This window comes from Stegastes partitus, unplaced genomic scaffold (genome assembly GCF_000690725.1).
Source record: "Stegastes partitus isolate 25-593 unplaced genomic scaffold, Stegastes_partitus-1.0.2 Scaffold69, whole genome shotgun sequence".
Taxonomy (NCBI): Eukaryota; Metazoa; Chordata; class Actinopteri; family Pomacentridae; genus Stegastes; species Stegastes partitus.
In genome coordinates this window covers 909,830-935,831 of record NW_007577800.1, presented here as the reverse complement: position 1 = coordinate 935,831, position 26,002 = coordinate 909,830, and the positions used below count along the sequence as shown (strand labels likewise).

The 26,002-nt window shown below is 40.5% G+C and overlaps 1 protein-coding gene across 2 annotated transcripts in view; it reads right to left on the bottom strand.

Moving 5' to 3' along the window:
• Positions 1-25,533, bottom strand: part of limk1a (LIM domain kinase 1a) — a 57,490-nt gene extending 31,957 nt beyond the window's left edge. The window contains exons 1-2 of one of the 2 annotated variants that reach the window (XM_008276346.1): positions 25,391-25,533; positions 22,616-22,715 (exon numbers count right to left, since the gene is read on the bottom strand). In XM_008276346.1, coding sequence (XP_008274568.1) covers positions 22,616-22,715; positions 25,391-25,448 — 158 coding nt within the window. In that variant the 5' untranslated portion in view covers positions 25,449-25,533. Of the gene's footprint in view, positions 1-10,906; positions 11,188-22,615; positions 22,716-25,390 lie in introns of those variants that run through there. The other variant, XM_008276347.1, reaches the window with a different exon arrangement.
• Positions 25,534-26,002: the final 469 nt, after the last annotated feature.

Here is a 26,002-nt window from a genome sequence, read left to right as displayed (position 1 = left end):
TACAATTTAATGCAATCAGCTGCTGACATTGTGTATGTACATTACATCAATGCATCAGTTTGAAACTCAGCTTGAACCCTCCAGGATCAGAAACAAACATAATCAGAACAGGTTCAAGATTAAAATAAATATACCATCCAAAAAGACTGAATGTTAAAACTATAAGTATGCCTGGCAATGTATTAGTTGCAATGCATATATTTTCTCTGTCTCAACTGATAGAACAATTTGCAACTGTAATAATGGTCAATTACTTAGTTTTAAAGCCAAAAGACCAACATATTCTGGTTCAGCTTCTTATTTGTGCAGATTTTGCTGCTTTCCCTTTTTTGTGTTTGGGTCTGTGGTTCACGCAAAACAAGATATCTGAAATGCTTCTTTGGGATTTAAAAAGATATGATGGGCACTTATTACTATTTTCTGTCGTTTAGTAAACCAAATGACTGATAAATAATTGGCAGATTACTTGAAAACACCTCTCTGCAGCAGAATTGTTTTGCAAGGGTTTAGATTGGATCCAAATCATCACCGTTACATGTCCCCTTCTTGTTCCTGCAGCTCTTCATCATCACACCAAAAAGAATCCTGCTGCTGCTGCTGAGTCGGTTGGTAACAACTAGTGAGGGTCTCATTAATATATGCAAGAGAAGTAGCATCTCTCCATGACTTTGCCCAAGGTCTTGTACCTTCTGCAAACCATCTACGCACATGCAGTGTAATGCTGCAGCACAGACAGACACACACTTGCACTCTATTTATTAGACTGACACAGTCAGTCTCCCTAGTGTCTGCATGCAGAGCTTCACTGCAGCTCAGCAGATTGTGGCGGAGCTGCTTCAGTATGCAGCGTGTTTGGGTTAGCGTGGGGGGGAGGAGACTTGGAAGTGGGTCAAGGCTTTCAGAAGACGTCCGCAGCACCGAGCCAGGAGCCACTCAGCTGTCTTGGCTCTCAGCCGCTCAATAACTGCCTTTCATTGCACACACACACACTCATCCTGCAGACCCCTGCTGTGGCAAAGTCATACCTGGGCGGGCTACACACGGGTGCATGTTCACAACTACACACAGAGAGGCAGGTGTGATCCTAAAGCTCTGAAGGTTCAGCTACCTCGCACAAATCTCTCCCTGAGCAGGGCTGGGAGTGGCAGCGGAGTATTAAAGATATGAGTGAATACATTAGTGACTCCCAGATGGAGAATTTGTGCCTTCAGGACAAGAATCTTATCTCAAAGGTAAAGCAGACAAGCAGCGAGGCCTCACTTTGGTTGGAAAAAATACAGCACCACAATAAAACTGAATTCCTCGTCCGAGATTGCGGTTAGTGTACTAAGGTGTATTTGTTGGTTCTACTTTTGGATGTTTTTGTGCGACTGTATTTGTGTGTGCATTGGCAGCGATGTGTAAGAGGATTATCAGAGAGAGTCTTTGCTCGCTTTGCTATGATGCTCCGAAAATCTAACTGGGTGAAAGCTTAACAGTTTCACACACTCTGCTAAGCTCTAGCACCTTACTGTGCAAAAAATTAAAATAAATAAATAAAATATTCTCTAACAAATCATTCAAGAGAAAAAAAAAATGAAATTTTCAATGAACAATGCTGAAATAATACAGGCTGATTTAAGATATAATGCCCAAAGACACAAGAAAAATGTAAAAGAAGTGAAGAGACAAAGGGGCTCAGACATAAATATCTGCTGTAGACAAGTGAAAGGGAGCAGAGCAGCTTTCAGACACCATGAAGCCCAGCTGGATGCCTGAGTGCAGGAAACAACCAATGACGGAGGAGCTGAGACTGAGGGAGGGGAGTCAGTAAATCTGCAACCGTCCCCCCCCATCCCTCCTGCTCCAATCCCTGATGGAATTAGCTGCAAGTGTCTGAGAGAGCAATAAATTCCTTTCTCAGGTCAAAAGGAGGCAGCTTTCTCTCCGACCTCTCACCTTCTTCCATCTGAGTCCACAAAAATGTGGCTCCTGTTCAGTGCTTTCATGTTTACTTGGTGTCTGAAACATTCAAGGATTTCATACTCTTTAGAGAAACTCTTTTGTCCTGAGGTCAGTGTTTCCCAACCCGGTGGTCATTCATGAGATAAATCTTAGAGGGGTGTTGACATAAACAACCAACAACTGTCTCCACGGAGCTCCATTTCTACACAACAAATTGAATTCTCAGTTGCATTTTGAAGAGCTCATATTTTCCACCAGATAATGTTGCGTTGTGATGTATGCTTTTCAAATCTACATATCTTTGTTATTCACTTAGTTACTTTAAAAATAAAGGTGAGACTTCCAACATGTTGTGAAAGGGTTGTTTTTTTTAACCCAAATCATGACATTTGACAATACTTAATAAAGTACTAAAGCGCCTAAACTTAACCGAGTTCTAAAGAGCTTATCGTTGTCAAAGTGTCTACCAAAGCGTGATACTTAAGCATGCAGTCCTGATATTTAAGTCCAAGTATAAATGTCCCCCTTGAGATGTGACCACGGGTTTCTTGGGATAAATATGGTGAGGAAAGGTGAAGGATTTTCCAGCTCTACTTTCAGGTCTGTAGGCTGTAAAACAATACTAATGGCAGCATGTGCTTACAATGTCAATGCTAACATGTTTACCACATTCTCCTACTTAGTGTATCTAGTTAGCATCAGTAGGGAAAACTCTACACCACACTCAAAGATGGCCAAGGCTCTCCAAGATATTCCTTCTGGGTTTGCTTCCACATTCTAAAGCTGACTGCACGTGCACACGGATCCATGGTATTCAGACTGCAAATATTTCAGTTTATATGGAAAGTCTGTAAAATACATTGAATTCCCCCCATTTAAATTTCTTATGGACATATACATAAAATCACATGGATCATAAAAAAAAAAGTTTGGTCAGGTGGTCTAAAGCACATCTTAAGCCCACATTTGTTGGCATCTTTAGATCATTCTTTCTCAAATGTGTATTCTTAGACATACATTTTGCTGCCATCTATAGGCCCAACATATTTTCTGTGGATTTTATGGATTTTTCATAGTGATACAGGTGAGAATCCAAATGGATTAACATTGTGAGACTGTGACAAGATCATGAAAATAAAACTCAGTTTCATAGTTTTGAGGAAGTTATCCAAATATCTAAATCTCAATTCACTGAAGTTCAAAATATAAAAAGCAAAAGTCAAACTTGCCTTCTGTTGGAGGTTTCCTGTCAAGGTGTCTCTTTTATAAAACGCTTTTGGGTTACAGGATTTTTAAAAATGTTAATACCTCGAGTTAATATGATTATTTAGGATGCTTGCTAATGCTACCAAAGTGATGAACAAATGAATACTTCAAACAAGATGAGAGCACTACATGAAAAGCAGCAGGATGCTAATAATGGTGTAATAACTGATGAGTTACTACAATTTATTCTCTGGAGACCATGAATGTCTGGAAAATATTTCATTGTAATCCATCAATGTCTGGACATGGTTCCTAGAGAAAGGCTGCTAGCATAGCTTTTCAATTTTTAACTTAATTTTACTAATTAAATCTGAAAAAACTAAATCATGGCATATTTATTTTTGTGTCACAGGGAAAATATGATTTTCTTATGAATGTGAACATGAAATCTAAGGTAAAAACAATTATAAACGCACATTTTAAATCAGTACAAGGAATACATAATTACATTTTGGGATGTAATAATATATGTTTACATGTGCATGTAGGACTGACTAAGTCTAATGAATTTTCCATGTTCTGCTTTTATTTTCTAGCTGCTATTATTCATGTCTATTACTCCCACTGAGACGACCCCTTGGGACAGTTTCACAGTGCAATATGTTTTTAAACCAGCTTTCACCTATTTATCATGCTGGCAGCCTGACCTGGGTCAATACCTGACATGATTAGTTTGTCTCGGCACAAATGAATGAACTGAACGGTCTGAATGAATGAATGGATTTAAACCCTCTGACAGAAAGGAGATGAAGGTGCAGACATATTGAACAAGACATGATGACATACAACTGCTTTCAGAACGTCTAATCTGCATTAACATATGTAACTGTTCAGCATATGCAGCAGGTACATAAACACACACATCACATTGTGTTACACAATTTGTTTAAACTAAAGCTACAGTAATTAGTTGAGCAACAGAAAACTGACCTGAAGCTATTTTGACCATCAGTTCATGGTTTCAGACATATTTAAAGCAAACATATGAAACATGTTCTGGTTCTAACGTCTAAGCTATGTGAATTTGCTGCTTTTTGTCATAAATGACAGAAATTAAACATCTTTTTTAAAATCACTTTTTCAAATTTTCACAGACTAGATGAAATATAAATCGAGAAAGTATCTGAAAGATTGGCAATAATGGTATTAGCATCAAGAAATGCAATAATTACACAATCACTCAACAAGAAAACAAATCAGCAACTATTTTGATGGATCAATTGTTTAAGTTGTTTTTCAAACGGGTTCGAGGCTGCTGCTTCTCCTACACTGAAGCAACCTGATTATCTTCAGGGTCTGGAATGTTGGTTGCAACATAAAGAAAAAGAATGATGCAATAAATACATACATTTTTAAAAAACAAACCTTTAAAGGTACATTTTAGCACGTCTTGTTCCTACAGAACAAATGACATCAGATTACCCAGCGATAAATCAATCACTAGTTGAAAGCCTCCAGCTGCTAACTGCCTTTCAAAATAAATCAGGTTCAGAGAAACATAAATAACCGCACACACAGCAGACCATGGCATACATTCAAGCAGACTATTATTTATTGGGACTAAATGTTTCCATTATTTCAGCTGTCTGTTGATGAAGCTGAACGGACATGTAGAGCTTTATGTAGAAGAACTGCAGCTGCTCAGCTAAAATCGTACCAACATGACATTTCTGTTCTGCTGCATTTATCAGTATATCTTATCATCGCTTTCCACTGATCCTGACATTATCTTTTGCAAATCTCAGTTTGAAATTGGTTTATAAAATGTCAACAAGAATGAAAATAATCCCCATTACAACAGCCTACAGCCCAGGTTACAGTCAATTTATTATCAAGATACAATTACAATCTGATAAACCCAAACTGTTAGAGTTTCCAAAGCTGGAACAAACACGTTTGTGGCATTTTCCCATTTTCTTTGGTTGAAAACAACTGAGATACTCAGTCAATCTAAATACATATTATTTTCAGTCAGTCAATTAATTGATAAATTTCATCGTCGTAGCTCTAATCTGAACAAAGCGACACGGTATGTGAACCTACGAAATTCGAACATCTTGCAGTTTGTTTATTCTGTGACCTCCTTTAAAGACGATCACAGAGAGGCCTCAAAGTGAAAAAAAAAAAACAGAATCTAATCCGACTCCCACGCAAACCTTGCTGACCACGCTGTTCTGGTCAGCGTTTTATGATGTGTGTGTGTGAGTGTTTGTGTGGGTGTGTACATCTAACCACAGGTCATTAAACGACGCGTAGGCTGAGGCAGCTACAGGAAGCAGGAGGGATGAAGAGGAAACAGAGTGTGTGTGTCCTGGTGGAGGTGCGGAGGGGGATCATTACAAGACGACAGATGAAAAGCTGAAAGATTTACGAGGAGCCACACCTCTCGAACAAACACGTGTGCATCTCTTCATTAATTATTAACTTCTCCATCATCTGCGTCAAGCTCAGAAGGACGTCCATCTATCTGCAAAGACAGCAGAAATGCTTAGAGCACTTCTGATCAATAAGCCGATTCGCGGGTCTGGACGGCCTTCCGGTAAAATAAGGAAAAATTAGACAACAGACGTCAAGTGATGCTGACAGAAACAAATGAGTCTGCTGCGCCAAAGAGCTGGCTGCTGTTACTGTACTTGCAGGCTAAGCTGAAATCCTCGTAGACAAAGAGAAAATACAACCTCTGGGCAGGAGACGGGGGGCTGTGGGATTGAGGGATGGTCTCAATCACACACCCGCACACACACATATAAATGGCTGAAAGTCTAGCGGAGGAAATGGCAGACTGTCTGGGGGAGACCCCTGTCTTCCCCCTCAGTTGAGACATAAATAGACTGGGATTCCTGGTCCAGAGCCAAATTTCCACCCTTCATTTTTTTCCAGAGAAATAAAGGAAGATGCCCAAAAACATTAACAACAACACATTTACCCGTTTGACACTTGTGTGACAAATCATCTCCCAAATTAATCTACCTCAAAAGATGAGTTTATCTAAACTAGACCGGTTTAATTTATTCCAATCTTACACATGAACACACCAGTGCAGACACGTTTGTCCCATTCCCACGCGCCCCCTTTTTTGCGCCCCCTCTTTTTAATTTATCTCCCCCCCTCCTTCTCCATGGCAACCCAGAATGCCACAGCGATGATGTCACCCTCTCTCATGAAAAACCAGGCATTACCTCATCACCTCCTGCTAACCCCCCACTTTCTCTCTCTCTCTTTCTCTCTCCATTGGGTGGCTCCAAACTCTACCAGGAAATCCCACAGCCAATCAGACTCCAGCGTGTTCTCCTGACCTTGGCGAACACAAGCTCAGCAGCATTTACACCGACATTAACCCTCAAATACTCGCTATCTGTTACTCTAAAAAGGAACACATTTCTGTAGAAGACAGCTGGCTGTGCATTTTAAACAGCCTCGACTCTGCTAAACAAACGTTTCAGACCGTGGGAGACAATCTCTTTATTTGTGGCCCGGTGGTCTATTGAGGCGGTAAACAGGAGCCCTGGCAGACTGTGAGTAAATGAAGCGCACGGCAGCAGTTTCCTTTGTGACTGTTAAGCCTCCCTGACGGACGGACTATCAGCACAGTCAGTCTGGGCCCTTCTCACTTGTTCCACTGCTGGGAAATGATAAAAGCTTTGGGAACCACGATGGCTGTCGTTCAGCAGCTCTTATTCATTATCGGGTCTCTCTTACAGGCACTGTTTTCCCAACAGGCCGAAACACAAACAAGAGACACGAACATATTAAGTGAAACTATTGGTCGCCCTGTTAAGTTTAGTTCCAGTATCATGAATAGTTGTTTATTGGAAAGGCTTAGTGGAGGAATAAAGCCATCATGCCGCTTTTCAGTGCAGGTGATGCTAATGTGACACCATAATCTCTGTTTCCATTGTGGTTTATGATACAATAGCTCAAACATAAAGTGCAGCAAAACGACAACAAATAGTTACTGGATGCTGTTCTATGAGCATGTGGGAAATAAAACAACAAAGTGTTTAAAATGTTGGTTTATATGGGGAATTTCACATTGCAGATGGCGAAGAGCGCTTCTTGCTGAGGACAAAGAGGGCAGAAACAAGGCACTTGTTCCCTAAGAGACTAACCAATCAGCGTCGAGATCTGCCAGCAGTTTTTCAGGGCCACTCGGAAGTACCTGCTTTTATCTCTATCACAAGCGGCCTTGAAAGACGCCCTACAGTGACAGTTCTTGTGGTGGGAAAACATAAGGTTCAGGCCGTCCTAAAACAGCCCACAAATTCCTTCGGTGGATAACAGCCTATTTTTAATGTTATCATTTATACATGTGTTTCTCCTGCTTTGTTGGACTTAGTGCTGTGAAGAGTCAAGCGCCTGGTGACAAAAAGATTGTGATACAAATAATAAAATGATTACTTGTGTGCCTTTTTATTACAGTAGTTATATTCCCAATAAACTTTTATTCTGTTGGTCTTTATTAAAAATAGATCAATAAAAACTATCAATAACTATCGATATCCACTGATAGTAAACATTTTATTGTGATACAGTTTGTGTCATCCAGTCATGAAAGATTCTATGTATTTATTATTTCCCAATGTCGAGGAAACATGCAGAGTATGGAAACTGAAACTGGACTCATTTTTATAAATAGAAACGAACAGATAAAAAAGGGGGCATTGTGTGACTAACAGTGGTTTGTGGTCGATGTGTTTCCATTGTTTAACTCACTTCTTTTCGGGAAACCATTTGAACAGACGGAATAAATTCAACTCAACAAACTTCTGGTTTTACTAGATTTCAGTATCTAATGTCACAGCGCTGACATGCATATGTGTTACGATTTTAACAAAGTTAAAAAGGCTTTTTAAATAGCTAACAGTTTAGCAGTGAGATTTAATAGTTATTTACATTCAAAAGAGAACCTGAACTACACAAAGTGGTCACATGTGTTAAAGTTTGCTTGAATGGCCTCAAACAGGTTGATGTAAAAGCAACAAGAAGCACTGATTAGACCGAGCCATCTATATTAATTAGGGACGGATACATAATGACAAATGTTTTCATCTTACTATAAAAACTGACTGTATAATTTGCTTTGTGTATATTGAACATGTCATGCTCTTAGCTGCTGTAATGATGAACTGCATGAAGAAAAAGTAACTGAATTAATTAAGTTAATTAACGTAATCACACGTCAGTCTTTATTTTTGCTACAGGCACCTAAATATGAAGAGTTTCATGTCAAGGTAAAGGTAGGCACAGGATGTTTCTGGAAAACGATCAAGGTCAAATATGAAAGTGACAGAACTCGCTAAACATTGACAAAATGAGGGCTTTAATCTTCCTCCTCTTCTTCTTTTTTTTATTTAATCACATTCAGGGTTTAAGTCTGGACTCTATCAGCTATAAACGCGACAAAATTGAATTTTTAACGTGTGATTAAAGAACAGTAGTGTGAGCCAAAGGTCAGAGCTGTGGAAAAGGCGATTAATCAACACACAGGATGACGCTTTCCTCCTCTCTCCAAATGTTATCAGCAGGTATGAACGCTGGGACGCGACGGTGAGGAGGTGCAGACGCAGTAAAGAGTCAAAGGCCGTGTAATAAAAGAGAATATTAATGTATATATTTTTAAATGACAGGCTTCACTCAACAAACGAACAACCTAATATCACACGTCAAAAAAGAGAAATACGCCATTCACTATATTCACAATGTTGTCACTCTAATAATAGATTTTGACTTTAAAAGATAAAAGTCTTTTCATGTAGCTTTAAGACAATGTACTCACTGTTAAATTAAGTTTCACATCCTGCAGAAATATCACGTTAACACAGAAGAGGTTTGTACTTGAAAGTGAAAAGCATGTGAGTTGGGAAAAAAAAAGTCCACATAAAAGGAAGTGAGTGTGACAGAAGATCTCAAAAGAGAAAATGAATTAATTACTCAGTAGATTTGACCAGACTGTTACTAATTGAGTAAAAATTCAAAGAAAATTGGTGCAAGCATTAAAGAAAATGGGTTACATCACTGAGCCGCTTTGTTACGACACCGAACATAACAAAAGAGCAGATTTCACAGAATACAGCACTAAGAGTTAGGAAACAGCAATTAATTCTTCTATATAGACCTTTGAAAAACAATTAAAAACAGCTCTACATGGATGTTTAGCTTCACAGGGGGATGAAGGATTAACTGGAGTGAACAAATGGCTGCCATGCAGGATCTTGATTTCTCAGTTATTTCTTTCTCATATATGCAAAAAAAAAACAAAAAACGTATAAACAAAAACAAGTGAAACACACTTTCTTGGCAAACTACATATTCAGTGAGATGCTCCTCTGACACACACAGCTTCATTAAGACCAAAAAAAAACTACTTTAAAACTTCAAATCACTCTCATGTCTGCGTCTCCGTCCTGTTTGAGACCCGTATGTTTCTCATGCTGATGATGATGTAAGTAACTCTAACATCTCAGACAAACAGGACAGAGACAAAAACAAAAGTCGACACGACACACGACGTCGGTCACATGTGGGACAGTCGGGGTTTGATTCACTGTCGGGCTTTGAAAAGAGGGAAGTCGCAATAAATTAGTGATTTTTGCCTCCAGTGAGACAGAAGTGTGATAAACTGGACTGATGTGGGTTGTTTTATTTGGGGAACTGAGAGAGAGCTTAAAGAGAAATGAGCGAATTTCAGTTACTACATCCCTCTGGCACACTGTGTACTGTACATTACTGGATACTGTGGATCACAATAGAGAAACTTAATGTAATTTCTGTATTTTAAACATTGAGTTGTGATGCTGGGTTTTTGGGGGATTTTCTAAAAAAAATTTTTTTTAGTTTAAAAGTTTCAGATTCAGAAATTAGAAGAAGTGAAACACAGCTGGGCTCCCAGTCAGCTGACCCACCTGACTGATCATCACAGTTTGTGGTTTGTGCAATCAAACACAACAATGTTGTAGTTTTCTGTCATGAGGATTTACTGCTTTAATTAAGTCTCTTAATTGAGTATCTTTGGGTTTTGGACTGTTGGTCAGACAAACATAACAGTTTCTGGTATTTTATAGACAAGATGATTACTCAAGTCATTGATAATAAAACATAAAATTAATCATCATTAGTGGCAACTTCTGTGTGCCATAAACTCTTATCTGTATTTTCTGTTAAGTTCAATGTCAGTACTTTAACAATTAGTGGATTGTTTATCATTTAAAAATAAAATCACCAACTAATAAAATAATCAGTAAATCCTTTAACTAATTTATTGAGCAAAAATGATCAAAATACAGAAGATCTGATGGTTCCAAATTCTCCAATGTGAGAATTTGCACAAAGTGGTACACAGTCACATAGCGGCCCTTAATTAATATTCTTGGGACAAAACAAGACGTCATCTTGTTCGCAGGGGGAATGTAATAGCTATATTTCACAGTTTTCTACACCAAGAAACTACTCATTCAATACAATATTTAATAGTAAAATTAATGGTTTGTTGCAGCCTTGTTCTACAGACTACAACACTTACTTTTATTTTTAACTACATCTGCTGAGAAACGCTATGTGATACAGTCAGAGTGAGTAAGTGCAGTTTGAGTTACAATGCCTTTGTTAGAAGTTTAAGTTCAGCTTCACTCTTTGAGGCTGGAGTTACATCATCATTGAACCATAAAGTCAGCAAACATACATTCATCTGTGCACTTACATTCTGGACTGCAGTTGCCTCCTTCTGCGTTGGTTCTTTGCTGACATGTCACCCGTGGGAGTGAAGGTCTTGTTTTGACAGTCCGAAGACAGACTCATGTCAGCAACTCTGATGTTTAACTCGCACTGCTCGCTCGGCCTCACAGCCTCACTGTCAAAAGCATCAGTGTCGCTTCTCTCTTTCGCTCTCTGCTCTGTCGCTCCCTTCCTCGGCTTCCTCTCTCAGTGCAGCTGCACGGAGGGGTCACACTTCTCTATCAGCTATTTCCTGTCCTCCCTGCTCGTCCTCCGGGAGCAGACTTGACCCTGTGACAACACAGGCTTCGCCCACCGCAGCCCTGCCCACCGCATGGCAGCTCATTCCTTCATTTTAAACCTCATGAACACTGTGCTTACAGTCAAGTGAAGAGCCCATTTCCTGCACTTGCCAAACCATTTAAAGATTCTAGCAGCACAAATCAAATCTTCCTGTTATCCGTCTTCTATCACACTCTTCCACCTCCACTCAAATAATTAGATTTACCAACCTCCTAACAGGAGCACTGAAGTGCTTAATTTTCCTCAAGGATGCGGTGAAGTGAAGTGAGACAACAGCTCCTCTTTATCACAGGTGGTGAAGTGTAACCTCACTCTCAGACACTGAACAGTTCCAGCAGCCTCAAACTAAGCAGCTGAGTCATCAGTCAAGCACCTTGACCCAGAAACACTCTTGATCCTTACTGATACACTGAACACAGTCAGCTAGTATCAGCTTCTGGCCAACAGCAGATGAAGAAATGTCAAAGATATGTGAAAGAGGAACTACCAAGAAATAGGATGGTGACACTGTTTTTAAAGACAAAAACCTTGAAAACATGTAGTTTTTGTCATTAGCCTAAATAAAATATTGTGTATAAAATACTTAAGTATCTAGCTGAACAAATGAAGTTGGTGGACTACTTTCAATATCCACTCTTTGGACCTACATACGTTCATCCATTTTTTTCCCAACTGATTCAGGGTTGAGTCACAGTGGCAGGAGGCTAAGTAGGTCATTACAGACATCCCTCACCTAAGCAATATTTTCCAGTTCCTCCTGGGGGATCCCTAGATGTTCCCAGAACAGATGAGATATGTAATCCCTCTTGCAATCTCTGGATCTACACCCATGTCTCTTCCCAGAAGCTGCCTGGAAAACCTTCAAAGGAAGGTGCCCAGGAGGCATCCTAGTCAGATACTCAAACCACTTCAGTTGGTTCCTCTACTCCAAGCTCCACCCGGATGTCAAAGTTCTTCACCCTAGCTCTAAGGTGGAGCCATCCTACAGAGGAAACTCATATCGGCCACTTGTACTCATGATCTCATTCTCTCCGTCACTACCTAGAGCTCATGACCATAGGTGAGGGTGGAAACATAGATCAACTGGGAAATGGAGACTGGCTCCTTCTGTCTCAGTTTCCTTCTCACCATGACAGTCCAGCGCAATATCACCATTACGTTACTGCTGATATGGCCTCAATCCATCTGTCCATCTCATGCTTCTGTTTCCTATCACTCATGAACAAAACCCTAAGGTAATGAAACTTCTTTACCTGGGAAAGCAAGTCACCCCTGACCCAGAGGGAGCAATCTAGCAGTTTCCAGTAGAGAACTATGGCCTCAGATTCTTCACATTCGGCTAGAAACCATGCTAGTGTGTGCTGATGGGCACAGTCTGATGAGGCCAACAGAACCTTGTCATCTGCAAAAAGCAGAGATGCAACTCTGAGGGTTGCCAAACTGGATATCCTCCTCACTTTGACTGCGTCTGGAGAGCCCGTCCATGGACATTGAATTTCCCTTCTGGGATGAATAAAGTATTTTTCATTTCATTTCATTTCATTTCATATCACAAACAGAATCTAAGACAAGGGCCGACCGTAGCAGATTCCAAAATCACATATGGACTAGATAGCCAAACTCCCATAACCTACTCAAGAACATTGCAAGGGTAAAGCGCTGGTCTACTGTTTCATGGCGAGAACATATTATTGCTCCTGAATCTGAGATTTGACAACTGATTGGAATCTCACTTGAATAAGCAGGAATAAACTGGGAATGTTGAGCAGCATGAATCCCTTTTTAAAAATGGGAACCTCCATCATGGTCTGCAACTCCAAAGAAAATGTTCTTGACCTCCATGTGACACTGAATAGGAGTGTCAGCCAAAACAGCCCAACAGTGTCCAAAGCGATTGCCATCTCAGGGCAAATGTCCATCCCACCTGGCGCAATGCAGCTGAAGAGTTTCTTGACTACCTCAGTGACCTCTGACCTGGATATGGGTGAAGCTTCCCCTGAGTCTCCAAACTCTGCTTCCTCTGCAGAGGATGTGTTGGTCAGATTTGGGAGCTCCTCAGAGTGCTCTTTGCACCACTCAAGAATATCCCCAGTCTGGGTCAGCAGTTCTCCTGCCCGGATAAACAAAGCCTGGGCCAAGCCCTGTGTTCCCTTCCTGAGTGCTTCCTGACATGTTTAAGTAGAGTTGAAATGAGATGAACAAACCTCAGGTAACAGCATTTCACTTTTCTCCTAATAGTTTAATAGCATGTATGATAAAGAAAAACAACAAATGCTCAAATTTAGGCAGTAAGAACCAGAAAAGGTTTGACATAAGTGCTTGAAATGCATCTAAAGAAATAATGATTAATCATTGAATAATTAATAATGATTAATGAACTATCACAAGAAATTGTGTTTGTCTTCTGTCAAAGAAGTAATTAGTTAACTGAGTGAATGTTTCAGTTGTACTAAACATCACTCAGACTATGCAGCTCTGTTTGCTTATTAAATCTCCTGTTTAGAAATCATTCAGCCCCCACAATGACTTCGTTTTCCTTAAGGACTCTTCAGTTTTCACAACATTACCTCATTATCGTTACCAAGCATCAACACTGTAAGAGTTCAGGGTCAACATTAAGCATCAAGATCTGATTTCTAAATTAATTTGGTAAACAATCCGACACATGAATCATCTCCAGGCTGCCTCCATCGAGTTCTGCAGCTTCTGTTACCAGGCAGAGTTTATCTGCAGGTGGAAACAGCTGAGTCACTGCAGCTCTTTGTGTCCGTTACTAACCAAAGTCCACTGTATCGCAGATACAGACCACCGCACAGATGACATTTCACCAATAAATGATCACATCTGCACCCGTTTTTTTAAAGCGGTCCTTGAACACTTGGTCCTGCAGATGTGAGTCAGGGTGCAGAGGTAGAGACAGAGACACAACTGTGTCCTTTGCAGGGTTTGTGTCAGCTCGTCCTTGACTAAAGGTTGTGTAAACAGTTTTAACTACAATAACTTTCATGGCGGTTGATGACTACAGAATATGGAAGCACATGAGTCTTGATGCAGCAGCAACGTCAGAAAAAACAATGATCAGAACACACATTGTTTTTCATGCACATCATCTGCAGATGCACACTGGATGTAAAAAAAGGTTGTTAGCTAAAGCGCTTAATAAGCACAAGTCTTTGTAGTCCTGTGGGGCGACTCATGGAGCAGTGACTGTCAAGCAGAAACATTTTATTGGAAGCAGGACAGGGCTGCAGAGTACTGCAGAGAGACTGCAGCACCAGGCGAGTTTTCAGCGTAAAAAAAAAAAAGTGTTGATTTTAAGTATGGCTTTATTCTGTAAAAATGCACATTTCTAAAGCTGTTTTAATATTAATTAAGCTACAGAGGAATAAAAAGGACAATCACTTTGCATTGCTGTAAGCAGCTGACATGATATAACTAAAATAATGACTGAATTTACAGAAGAAAAACCATAAACACAAAAAGATCATACAGAATGTTAATGAACACAAGAGTGGAAATCCTCTTATTCTTCCTTCCCCAGAGGCAATAAGCGGTTAAGACTGACTCCAGGCTCCTTTCATAATGATGCTTCATACCTTTTCACTATGTTAATGTCAGGAGCTACTTCAACTTAATCTCCTCAAATCCACAGTGAAGACAGTAAACCTCAACCAGGAGCTGCTTAATGAGAGTTCTCAGGGAAGCATGTTCAGTCTGAGTGTGCACGGCCTTCTCAGAAATAATATATGCATAAATAATTCACACTAAATTATAAAGTCTATAGTTGTCACCACTGTTTTGATTGTAAATGTTAGTTGTGTTGACATTTGGGAACAAGGTGGCGTCAAGACATGAAATAGCCTCGACAGTCGGGTCGTCTGTGAATGAGCTGATATTTCTTTCGTTATGTTTTTAAAATGTTTGCCTTGATTTAGTCTAACAGCAGACACAGGCAGTAAATGAGGGCTGAGAACAAATGAAAACGCATAAAAAAAATAAACCCACATTTTTGTAACAACACTAAAAGAACTGAACCGGTGTGTTTAGGGGCAAAGTACTGGAAACAATCCCTCACTGCACAAGTACAGTAAATAAGGTCATGAGGTCAAAATTTATGCAAGATGTAGGCAGAAAGTCAGTCAGTAAACTGCTACGATCTTTTCACTTTCAACAATGGGATAATAATTTTGCTGATCACTATCTTCTTCAAATTCTAATGTGTCCGGTGAATCTGGAGTTTTGTCTGAAAAAATGTCTCACAATCACACTGACTGCTTTTCTAGAAATGTAAGTGTTCCTAGATCTCATCACTGACTTATGAGTACAATGTGATTAGAACCAATGTAAAAGATAGCTAAGCCTACACCAAAACCCATGCATTGGTGTTTCTATGACTATGGCAAAGTAGTCATGGGTGGATTACTCATTAAACCTAAGGAGCCAGGAGTCCTCTGGGTCAGCACCCCTGTTTAAAATGATTAGCAGCTTTTCTTTTATGAAACAGCTATAAAAAGATGCAATCACAGAAACATGTAAACTGAGCATAAAAACACTAAAAATTACCAGACAAAAACCCTACAATCATGATAAGGACATAAAAATTAACATAAGACACAAATGACTACAGAAAGATGTTAAATTACCACAAATATATGCAAAAATGATCCGAATATGACAATATAAAGCCAGAAAAAGATCCAAAGAGACAAAAATCTCTCTTGAACGTCTATGCCCAGAGGCTCATGGTGTCAGAATTGGTCCCGGTCTGTAGCGTCGCTGTCATCTCTGAGGCCTCTTCAACATCAAATACTGAAATGTTTTCTGGTCATGTTTACTGCTCAGTTTATCTCCTGTTCCATGCAGTGGTCACATCATGTGCCATTCATAGCAGTACAGTTTTATAATGTATGTCAAACCCTCAATGTTAGGAAAAGGAACTACCTTATGTTTGATTTACATCTATAATCTGAGAGGCCTGTTAAAATGATTGCCAAAGCAAACTTACATCCGTTCAGACCTGTTGGAGACTGTTTATCATTTCATGTTGGAAACAGCTTCATGCGCTCTGGGATCTCTTCACACTTAAGTTACTGTGTAACCTCTTGATCACAAGCAGCATTTACATCAACCAGGCCTCTTATAATGATGTACAATGGAGCAATTCTGCAATTACAAATACAATGAAAACTCTGACAGGAAGCTGATACGATCACATCATTACCGTGTTCTTGACAAATCTTGCTAATCTTAAACTCGTCTATAAATGCCGACATAATCAGCTGCTCAGTGACCTCATGGTCATGAATCATCCTCTGCGGCCTATTTTATGGTGTTTCTGTGTTTTCACAGTCTGTACCCTCATGTGTTCCGACTTTATTTCTCTTTTTTTTTTCATTACATAATTTTTATTGCCTTATCAGACAGGAGCAGGGAAGACGAACAAATTCACAGTCTTTTTGGCGTTTGGGTCGATATGGTTTCCACCCTAAACACTCAGCTACTGCTATCTCTATTTTCCGGTTGAGTTCTGGGTTTTGTCTTTTTAATGCATGTATTTGTTGTTCAGTTTTGTGTATTTACAGGCCTATCTGGGGACATGCATTGCAAATCAGCTTAGGCTGTAAATGCTGTGATGTGAATTTGGTTCATGCTACATATGTTTCCCTACACAAATAGCGCTACATATGAAAAAGGAACAAACATGAAGATGGTTCGAATGGCTGTTTCCAAGCACATGTGGCTCTGGAGTTACGATGCCAACCTTGAATCATCCTGAGGCCTTTGCTGCACCTCTCTCCCTTATTTCTGGGTATCTTTCAACTGTAATAACACCGTAAAAGTACCACTAGAGAAAATATGCAAACGCCAACACATGTGTAACATGGAAAAGATCAAAGAAAACCTCTGAAGCAAATCTCCAGGACGGAAATACAATATAATCAATATGTTTTGTTGAATGATGCATGAGAGTTGCTACAGTCAAGCCATAAAGAGATGCATCAGATCAATTAAAAACCCATTTTTGGTGATAAATAAATGTCATCGCTTCGCTCCTGATGAACAGTCTTTGTTATGTTTGTGCAGTGTAGCTTTGGGACAAACAGAAGGCAGAAATATGTAAAAACAGTGAGAGCGCGGCTGCATTTTCCCATGAAGCCTGCAGCTCCTGCTATTTTCTGAGGAGCAGTTTTTTTGGTTGTTTTTTTTTTTCCTTTTTCCACCCATGGGAGGATTCCCGAAAAAAACCCAAAAAAAAAACACTCTGGGCACTTTCATTTTGCATCCCCCCCTGTGCTCTTCTTCTTCATGGACATTTGCTGCACTGGGCTCTGCACTTTTTTTTGTCAGGATTTAAGCTCTGCTCTCTGTTCCACTAGTCAGTTTTCTAGCAAAGCCATCTTAAATCCTCCTTTTCTATGACACTCCTGCTCTCCCTGAGGAAGATCCCCTCTAATTTCCAGTCATGTTGAGCCCCTATGAGGAAGCACCACGATGACTTCTATGGAGAGTGCAACACTTACTCTTTTCACAGATGAAGCTGCTCGCGCGGCTTCACTGCTGTTAACTCAACAGCTCTGATATGTGTTGTGTCGCTACGTGGTGAGCAGAAGGGCTGAAAGTTTCAGGCTGATATGTGACACCTCAAAAGGAGCGTGACGGAGCTGCATCAGGTCAGAATCAGCGACGCGCTTAATGATGGTACAGTTATTAAGACATGCAGAGCAGGGCTTTTTACTTTCAAAGTCCAAAATATGCAAATAAAAAGATGTGGAATGAGTTCACGCTGAGATCTGCTGCAAGCTTCCATCCTCACTGAGACAGTCACATCGAACTGTCCGTCCTCTCTTATCACACACACACACACACACACACCGCTAACCCTTTGTGGACTCAGATGCCCAGATACCCTCCTCAGATTTCCCATTCAGACATCCGGCCGGGGGAAGTCATTAATGACACACTGAGGGGAGAGTTTTCCACGTGGCGACAGCCAACCTGCCGACCAGCTGAGACCAACAAAAGGGGCGCGACACTGAGGACACAGCTGCACGTTTACACCCACAAAGAAGAGAATAAAATAAACCTAAACTGCAGCATTTCACACGAATGTGAAAGAGTCAATAAGGACAGTAAAGATGGCGTCAGTGAAATGTGGCTCTTTTGTATCATCTAGTGGCAGATAACAACAACAACCTCCTTTTCAAGCAAATTTCAACCGAACAGATAAAACCTGCAAATCCCAGCAGCGTCTACCTAAACAAAATGAGCCTGACGCAGCTGAAGCAAGTAAGAACTGACTCAGGAGAGATAAACACACTAAGAGAGGATGCGGTTGCATTGTGGTGAGCTGACACAACAAACATGAGCTCATCCGGCTAATGACAGTCACACTGTTTGGCTGTTTGTCCAGCAAACGAAGCCAGCAGTATCCCTTTGTTTGTGTACGAGCCACAACCTTGAAAATGGTGCACAAAGGTTCACTTCAATATTTTGAAAATAAGTTTTGAGCTGTTCCAACAAAAACGGGTTATTAAAAGGGCAACTCCACTGATTTTAGACGTCAGACTTTGTTTGCAGGTCTTGCATGTGTGAGAAAAGTTGCATGAAGTGTTCTGGAGCTCCAGAAGCGGTGAAGTACTCATTTCAGTCAGCATCTGGAGCGTGTGGTTTGAAAATGCAAAAAATTAGGCGTTAAGACGGGATTATGCTCCTTGAAGACGCACATGGACATCTGCAGACACCATGAATGCATAGTTGCTGTTATTACACGACTTTCTAGTTCACTTGGAGGACACGATCCATACATGCACAGTAGTTAAGCGTCTATGTGTTGTGGTGTGGATGTACACTTCTGCTCTTGTACCGTAGTGCTCATTCGGTCACAAGAAACACAACAATTTATGTTACTCAAGGTCTACGAGACACATTTGTGAGCACTCACGTACTCACAAATGTGTAAATGTAACACTATGATTGAAAGATGTCAGTTTACCGGACCTCTGCAGCCTCTCCTCATCTATGCTTGAAGCGTGAAACTCCAGGCTACATTGTCCGCTATACACAGTACAACCAGTTTTGTCAAGACAGAAGAATGTGTGGCATAAAAACAAAATGATATCTCCAGTTCTGCTACATTTAATCCTTCATTTTTAAACTGCTGAGTAGCAACGTTTATGAGTCTTGCATATGAATTAGAGTCCATTTGCGCAAAGGGCCGTTACAATTTTACTGATCACACCGTATATAATCATTTCAGCAAAAGGTACGGACGCAGGTTGATTTTTGATGCTGTAAGCGATTAAAATGGCAAACGACAAGTTTCAGGAGAATTCCTCAGTGAGAAGTTGTTTGATCTCCTGCTCGTCAGAAGCGAGACAGAGATGAGAGAAAGAGGAGGAAATATTACATAAGACCATCAGTGACAAAAGCAGCAGCAACAGCTGCGTCCTATTAACAACAAACAGAACAGTCTTGTTAGATCAGAACCACTTTCTAAGTAAATAACTTCCACTAGAGCGGAACTGGGAGAGAGTATCAGCGCTAATGATAATTAGCGGTCGTTGAGCTTGGTGATGTTTGTGCTGCAGAACTGTTGAACCTAAAAACAACAACACAAACAAACAATGACACTAATGAGATGCTAAACATGAGTATGTGACAGATTTTCATTTATCGCCACTTAAATTGTGCAAAGGCTACATATATGTGTATACATCAATAAATGTTTAGTTTTTATTTCATGTCGTTTTATGTAAAGGGAAATTCCACCATAACATCGTTTGACTGTTTGTACTTCCAATGCACTCTAAGAATCTCATGTTTCATACAAAGATGACACCCTCAACACGAGCTGCCGGCTGAAATCTGAAATCGCACTCTGCTGCTCTGAAAGAATCGATGGCCATTAGTGACCATCTGTGAGTCTCTTTTGATTCTTGTGCTCTGAGCTTCGTGTTATACGACCTGAGGTGACTGTGTTGATATTAAGATTTAGTGAAGTCTGAACTTCAACACTTTCTTTCAAAGTCAGAGTCAGGATAAACGATGAAAAGCAACTGGTGGGGTCTGATTTTTGTCTGTGTGGGTAAATCTGTGAAAAAATGTTTTAATCAAATGTATTGACGCTAAATAACCTTTTCTCTCCTCCCTGTCTGCAGCAATGAAACATTTACTCTTTATTCCACTTTTAAGACAAGAACACCTTAATGTCTTTTAGAAAAATACACTTTTGATCATTTAAAATTCAGTGACAACTGAGCTAACTCCAACTGCGCTAATCAGATTATCTAAAAAACAGTCTTCAACATTTGATCTTCAGTTGCTGAAATAATGAGAGTTTGTGTATTTGTTGTCCAAAGTGCGACCAGTTCCACAGACACAACTTGTGTTCATTAGCAAAAGCTAATTCTACTAGTTAGAATTCCAAAACGTTAACAGATTTCTTTCACACAGAGACACATGCGATCTCTCTGCCCACACACAACATGCTGCGGCGCAATTTACCACAATCCAAGTCTGAAACACAAACCTGCCTATTCTTCTCTAATCATGATGGCAGATAAGAGTCCGACACCAGAGCTCAACACAACAGATGCTTCATCCGAGTAAGAGCCGTTCACTTTGGTTGATTGGGACAAACAGTCTGGAGCAACTTTGAAAAGTACGTTTCTCGGTTAATGAGTGTCTATGTACAAGTAAAACATTAACCATCCTGTATGTCATAAGAGATTTTCAGGAAGCTCAGGGGTGAAGCTTCCTGTAAATATTACGTACAAGGAAGCCACAGCAACAAAAAAGAGCGGGAAATGGTCTGTCATGTTTCTAAGGAAGAACAAAGTAGACTGAGAATCTGTCAAGACAAGTTCAAAACCACTGCCAGCTTCTTCAGAATGAAGGCCTGATGCTGATGTAATGTTTGCGGGTCATAAATAGGAGTGACAGGAGCTCGTAAAGCATTGCTTTCACCAACTGCACTGAAACAGTCTCTTGCCTGAGCTACTGTTCAGATGTCACACATGCATTGCATTGGTAAGAAATCGTCCACATCTGAACTGAATCAAAAAAGCACAACTTTTATGAAACTCCGACTTCACAAAACTGAATTTAACAATTTTTTTAAGCATTATGTCTGTTAACAGTATTCAAACAATGCTTAGAGAACTCAAAGGACAAGAAAACAAACAGAAAAAATACCCCAAACCTGCCTTATTATCTCTGTTTTCAAGGCCTCACAAAACAGACTCCAAAAACAAGCACTCACGAGAAAGAAGAAAATATCAAATTAAAGGAGATTTTCTCACAGAAAACAAAAGAAGGCGGCAGTGCAGGTACTCTTGTTATTAGTGCAGGCTGAAAGAAGACAGGTTAAATGAGGAGAAAAGAGTGAAAATGTGTAGTTAGAAGTAAACTTCACCTGTTCTCAGACTCCCTGAAACTTTGCCAACATCACATGCAAGTACAAACATGCCTGATTTAATTCAGCAGGAAAACAGGTCTGTTAGAGCAGCAGCTAAATGTGATATCACTGATTTCCTGGAGATACTGTAGCTAATATTAAAGCCACAGTCATCTGTCAGGTATTTTCTTAGTAACTCGCTGTTTTTGTGATAACATCCGAGATTCGAACCTAAAATCTGTAAATTGTTTGTTTTAGCTAATTATCCAAAACGCAGAGATCATGTATGATAAAGAAACACATTAAATCATACAATTAAACACAATTAATATCAAGTTCCAACTATATTTTTCTATTATTTAAGTTCATTTGCACGCCTCTTTTGTGTGACCAACAGCAGAAAAATGACAGAAAAAGAGACAGATGGGGATTTAAATGCAACAAAGGGCAACCATCACTCTTCACCGATTAGTTTTCTGTCAACCAACTAATCAATTGTTTGACAAATTTCACCTCGAAACACATCCGTCCATTCAGAGACTCACTCCTTTGTTGCCCTTTAAAGCTGCTGTAAGTGATATTTATGTTGTAATAATGTGTCAAATGAGAATGTGGTTTCCTCTCAGTGTCCTTTTCAACAAGAACATTTCAATGAAAAAGCTCTTGAAATCAACAATTCAACAGCAGACAGACACAGTTGAAACTAGCTGACGAACACAGTGGAGCGTTTAGCAGCTAAAGAGCACAAAGATATTTCCCATACGAGCTGGTGGAGACCAAAAATGGAGCTAAAAGAGAGTGAATATTGCACAAGTATTGGCTAGATGTTGGATATGCAAATATGCGACTGTGTGATAGAACATTTGCCACATAAACCTTAAAGCTGATGATACATCTTTTTTTTCTGAAGGCCAACACTTAAGCTACTGCAGATTTAAAGATACAGTGATGCCTATACGTGTTTGAGGCTGGTGTACAGTCAGTGTTGAGCGGTACCTGAAGCAGACAGTGTGCCAGTCAGTGTTGAGGGCCTGGAGGTACTGCTCATCGTAGATCCTCTGTTTGCATCCCGCACAGACGGGCAAACTTCCTCCAGCTGCAACGACATGCAAGACACATCTTACACTGTTTGTTTGAGTTTGCATGAGACTATCTCTGCCTCTTATCTCTGTCAGTCCAAATCATCACCAGAGTCTCTGACACCCTCCATCATTACTGGAAAAATGGAAGAAACAGTGGAAGGCTCTTCGTTTGTTGGTGCCTGCAGACGGGCAGCAGACAGTTTTAATGAGTGTTTTACCCAGCAGGGGTGAAGCCACGATTATATGAAATATTTAATGGAAAGTTTGCAATGTTTGTCACCAAATCAGAACATTTATGGAAACAAAACTTTCTGCCAACAATTTCAAAATAACATTTAAGCAAAATCTTAATCATTACTATTTAATAGCTTTCAGCCTGAAACAAAACAAATTCCTGATTAGTAGCAGAGCAGAAAAGCCGGACGTAGCATCTGTGATATGGTTCTCGAAAGAATCAGAGCATCAGACTGCAACATCTCTAAGTGCATGTGCACTTTAAACTTCAATAGATACACAGAACAAATTAACAAGAATGACAAAACTTCACTGATAAGTCTCTTCCATGAGAGGACTGGTATTAGCTGCAGATCACAGATTCCTCCTCCCATTCTCTAATGAGGAAAATGTTCATTATTATTAGAGTTTCAGGAAAAAGCAATTTGGCAGAGTCGGGACAATTTACTGAGTAATGCATTAAAGAGAAAGCAGCAGCGAGTGCTCATTCACTGCAAAGGACGAAGTGGCAAAAGCAAGCAGCAGCCGTGAAGCTAAGTACAGCAGATGTTTTTGTTGCTGTAGGTTCATTTGCCTGAAAACACATCACACGCCCTTCACATTAAGAGCAGGAGGAGGCGAGATGCAAAGTAACAACAAACACAAACAACAGTTGAATTCATGTCGTTTATGGTGATGCTGTTTCTGTTTCCAAACAACACACAGATGCTCTTCTTCCTTATGTTCCCCTGAATTACTTTTTTCCAAGCAATTATTGCTGAACTGCTGGACTTTAACTCTCAAAACCTAAAAATGTCAAGAATTTAACTGAACCTGAAGCTGCATTTTAATTAGAATGTCATTCCAAAGACACTTTAGGCCATGTTGTCACCTTTTCAACACACAGATGGCAGTATTTCAACATGAAAAACGTTTTTGGGGATTTACTCAGCTGAATAACTTCTCCAAAATTCAAGTATTTCTGACAATAATAATTACATGACAACACAGATTATACTCCAGAAGGTAATCAAATACAGAAAACAACCTAAATAACAAAAAGGAAAGAATTCTTTTGAATGCACACAGAAATATGCACATGTTCCTCCCTCATATTAAATGCAAAGCAGCCATAAACAAGCAAAACTCTGTATACACATGAGTTCTAAGATATGACTGACTGCAGCACGACATGTGAATGTTGGTGCGAGTGTATTGAGAAGACAGAGCATTACGCTGCAGCTTCAGCATTCATCCATCCGTTGACAGGAAAACTGTTTTGGCAGCGGTTTTGTGTGGTCGGATCATTTCTTTTGATGCCCGCAGGAGCAGCTTGCGGCTCTCAGACTGGCTCAGAGGCAGGTCTGGTTTGTGCTAACGCCTTTCTCCTCTCACCTCAACTCTTCATTAATTGGAATTTCTCACCTCATCTTTGAACTACACTGAAATTCTCTGCATGATGGCCGTGTCCTACTGACCTCAGAGGGAACACAGAAGGCACACAGAAACACACCTGCATTCTCTTCGTAGCTGTAACCTGCAGGAACACATGCCCTAGCCCTCCTCACTCATTTCTCAGATAACTTCTCCTTGCTCCAGATAAGCTAAACGCTCTGCAATGCAAAGAGAAACATTGCATAAAAGGTGGCTTGTTCTAGTCAGTGGCCCTGAGTGACAGTTCGAGGATAATCACACAGTCACAGTGTTCGGCATCCAATAAGCTGCACACTGCTGTGCACACAAGTGGAATTTAACCAAATTTGCACAGTGATGCACAGTCTGTTGTACCAACTGTTTAGCCCAAATATCGTCTTGTATCCTCGTCATGTTTTACACATGCAGAAGAAGTAAAACGATGCATTAATTTACCCTTAAAATGATCAGAAGGAGAAAAAAATAAGCTCAACTCTCTAATTCTGAGAAAGATATAAGGTTGATTGTTCAATCTAAACCACTCAATACAAGGTGATAGATGAGAGTCTATGGGATTTTTAGGATTATTAGGTGTGTAGGGTCCACATCAGAAAGCTGTGTCTGTATGAGGATGTTGTTGATTGAAGTTAAAGCCTACAACATGAAGCTGCTTCATGTAAAGTGGTTTGATTTTGCACGAATCAAATCCCCTGTAACCATAAAGTCCTATTTTTCATCCATCCATGTAACAACCTGTTTATACTTAAGAGTATGTTGGATACAGATGACTGGAGAGTGGCCTCAGGGTGAACACTGCATCCAAACATGAAGGGTGCATCAACCCGGAGAAAACATGGCTTCAGTCGCAGCACAATCTGCACACTCAGCCTGCCGCTACCTGCACATCAACCGATGCCACGCCGTTGTCTGCTCACCAAAACGGCATCCACGGACAGAAAACAACGCAAAAGGCTGCATTTGTTTTTGTCGGAGCTTGGTGCGTGTTTGGAGCAGCAGCAGATGTCTCCGCATCTCCCGCCCTGCAGCCCCCACAGCTCCTTACCTTCCTCCTCTCCCATGCGTTCGTCCTTCCAGGTGCAGCAGAGCAGCATCAACCTCATTCACTCTCCGACACCGAGCTCCGGGAGAGAGCCAGCCGCCTCTGGTCCACTGATAACCGGTGTCCGACCACCACCGCAGCACCGCCCGGCGGTCGTGTTAGCTGTGCGTCGGTCGCTCCCTGCGGCGGCCCACACAGCTTCCTCCTGCTGCTGCTGCTGCTGCTGCACGCTTCTGCGGCGCTTCATTCAAGAGAGCCGCTGACCAATGGAGCTGCTGCGCCGGGCAGAGGAAGACACCGGCTGGCCAACCAGAAACACGCCCTGCTGGATGAATGCTTTTTTTTTTTTTCTTTCAGGGAGGAGGAGGAGGAGGAGGAAGAAAAGGGGGAGGCATAAGCAGGAAGACGGTGCTGCAAACAGCACCATAGTAACTACAAAAGTTCTGTTTCCAGCAGGAACGTTGACTCATTTGAACCAGTTATGAGAACAAACATATTGCTGTGTGAGTTACAGCTGGAGTTCAAGCAAACAGGAAGTGAAAACAGCAGAGTGCATAATAAAAGGAGCTGAAATGTCAGCTGAAGGGTACAAAGTAAAAGCAGCTGAAGTGAAAG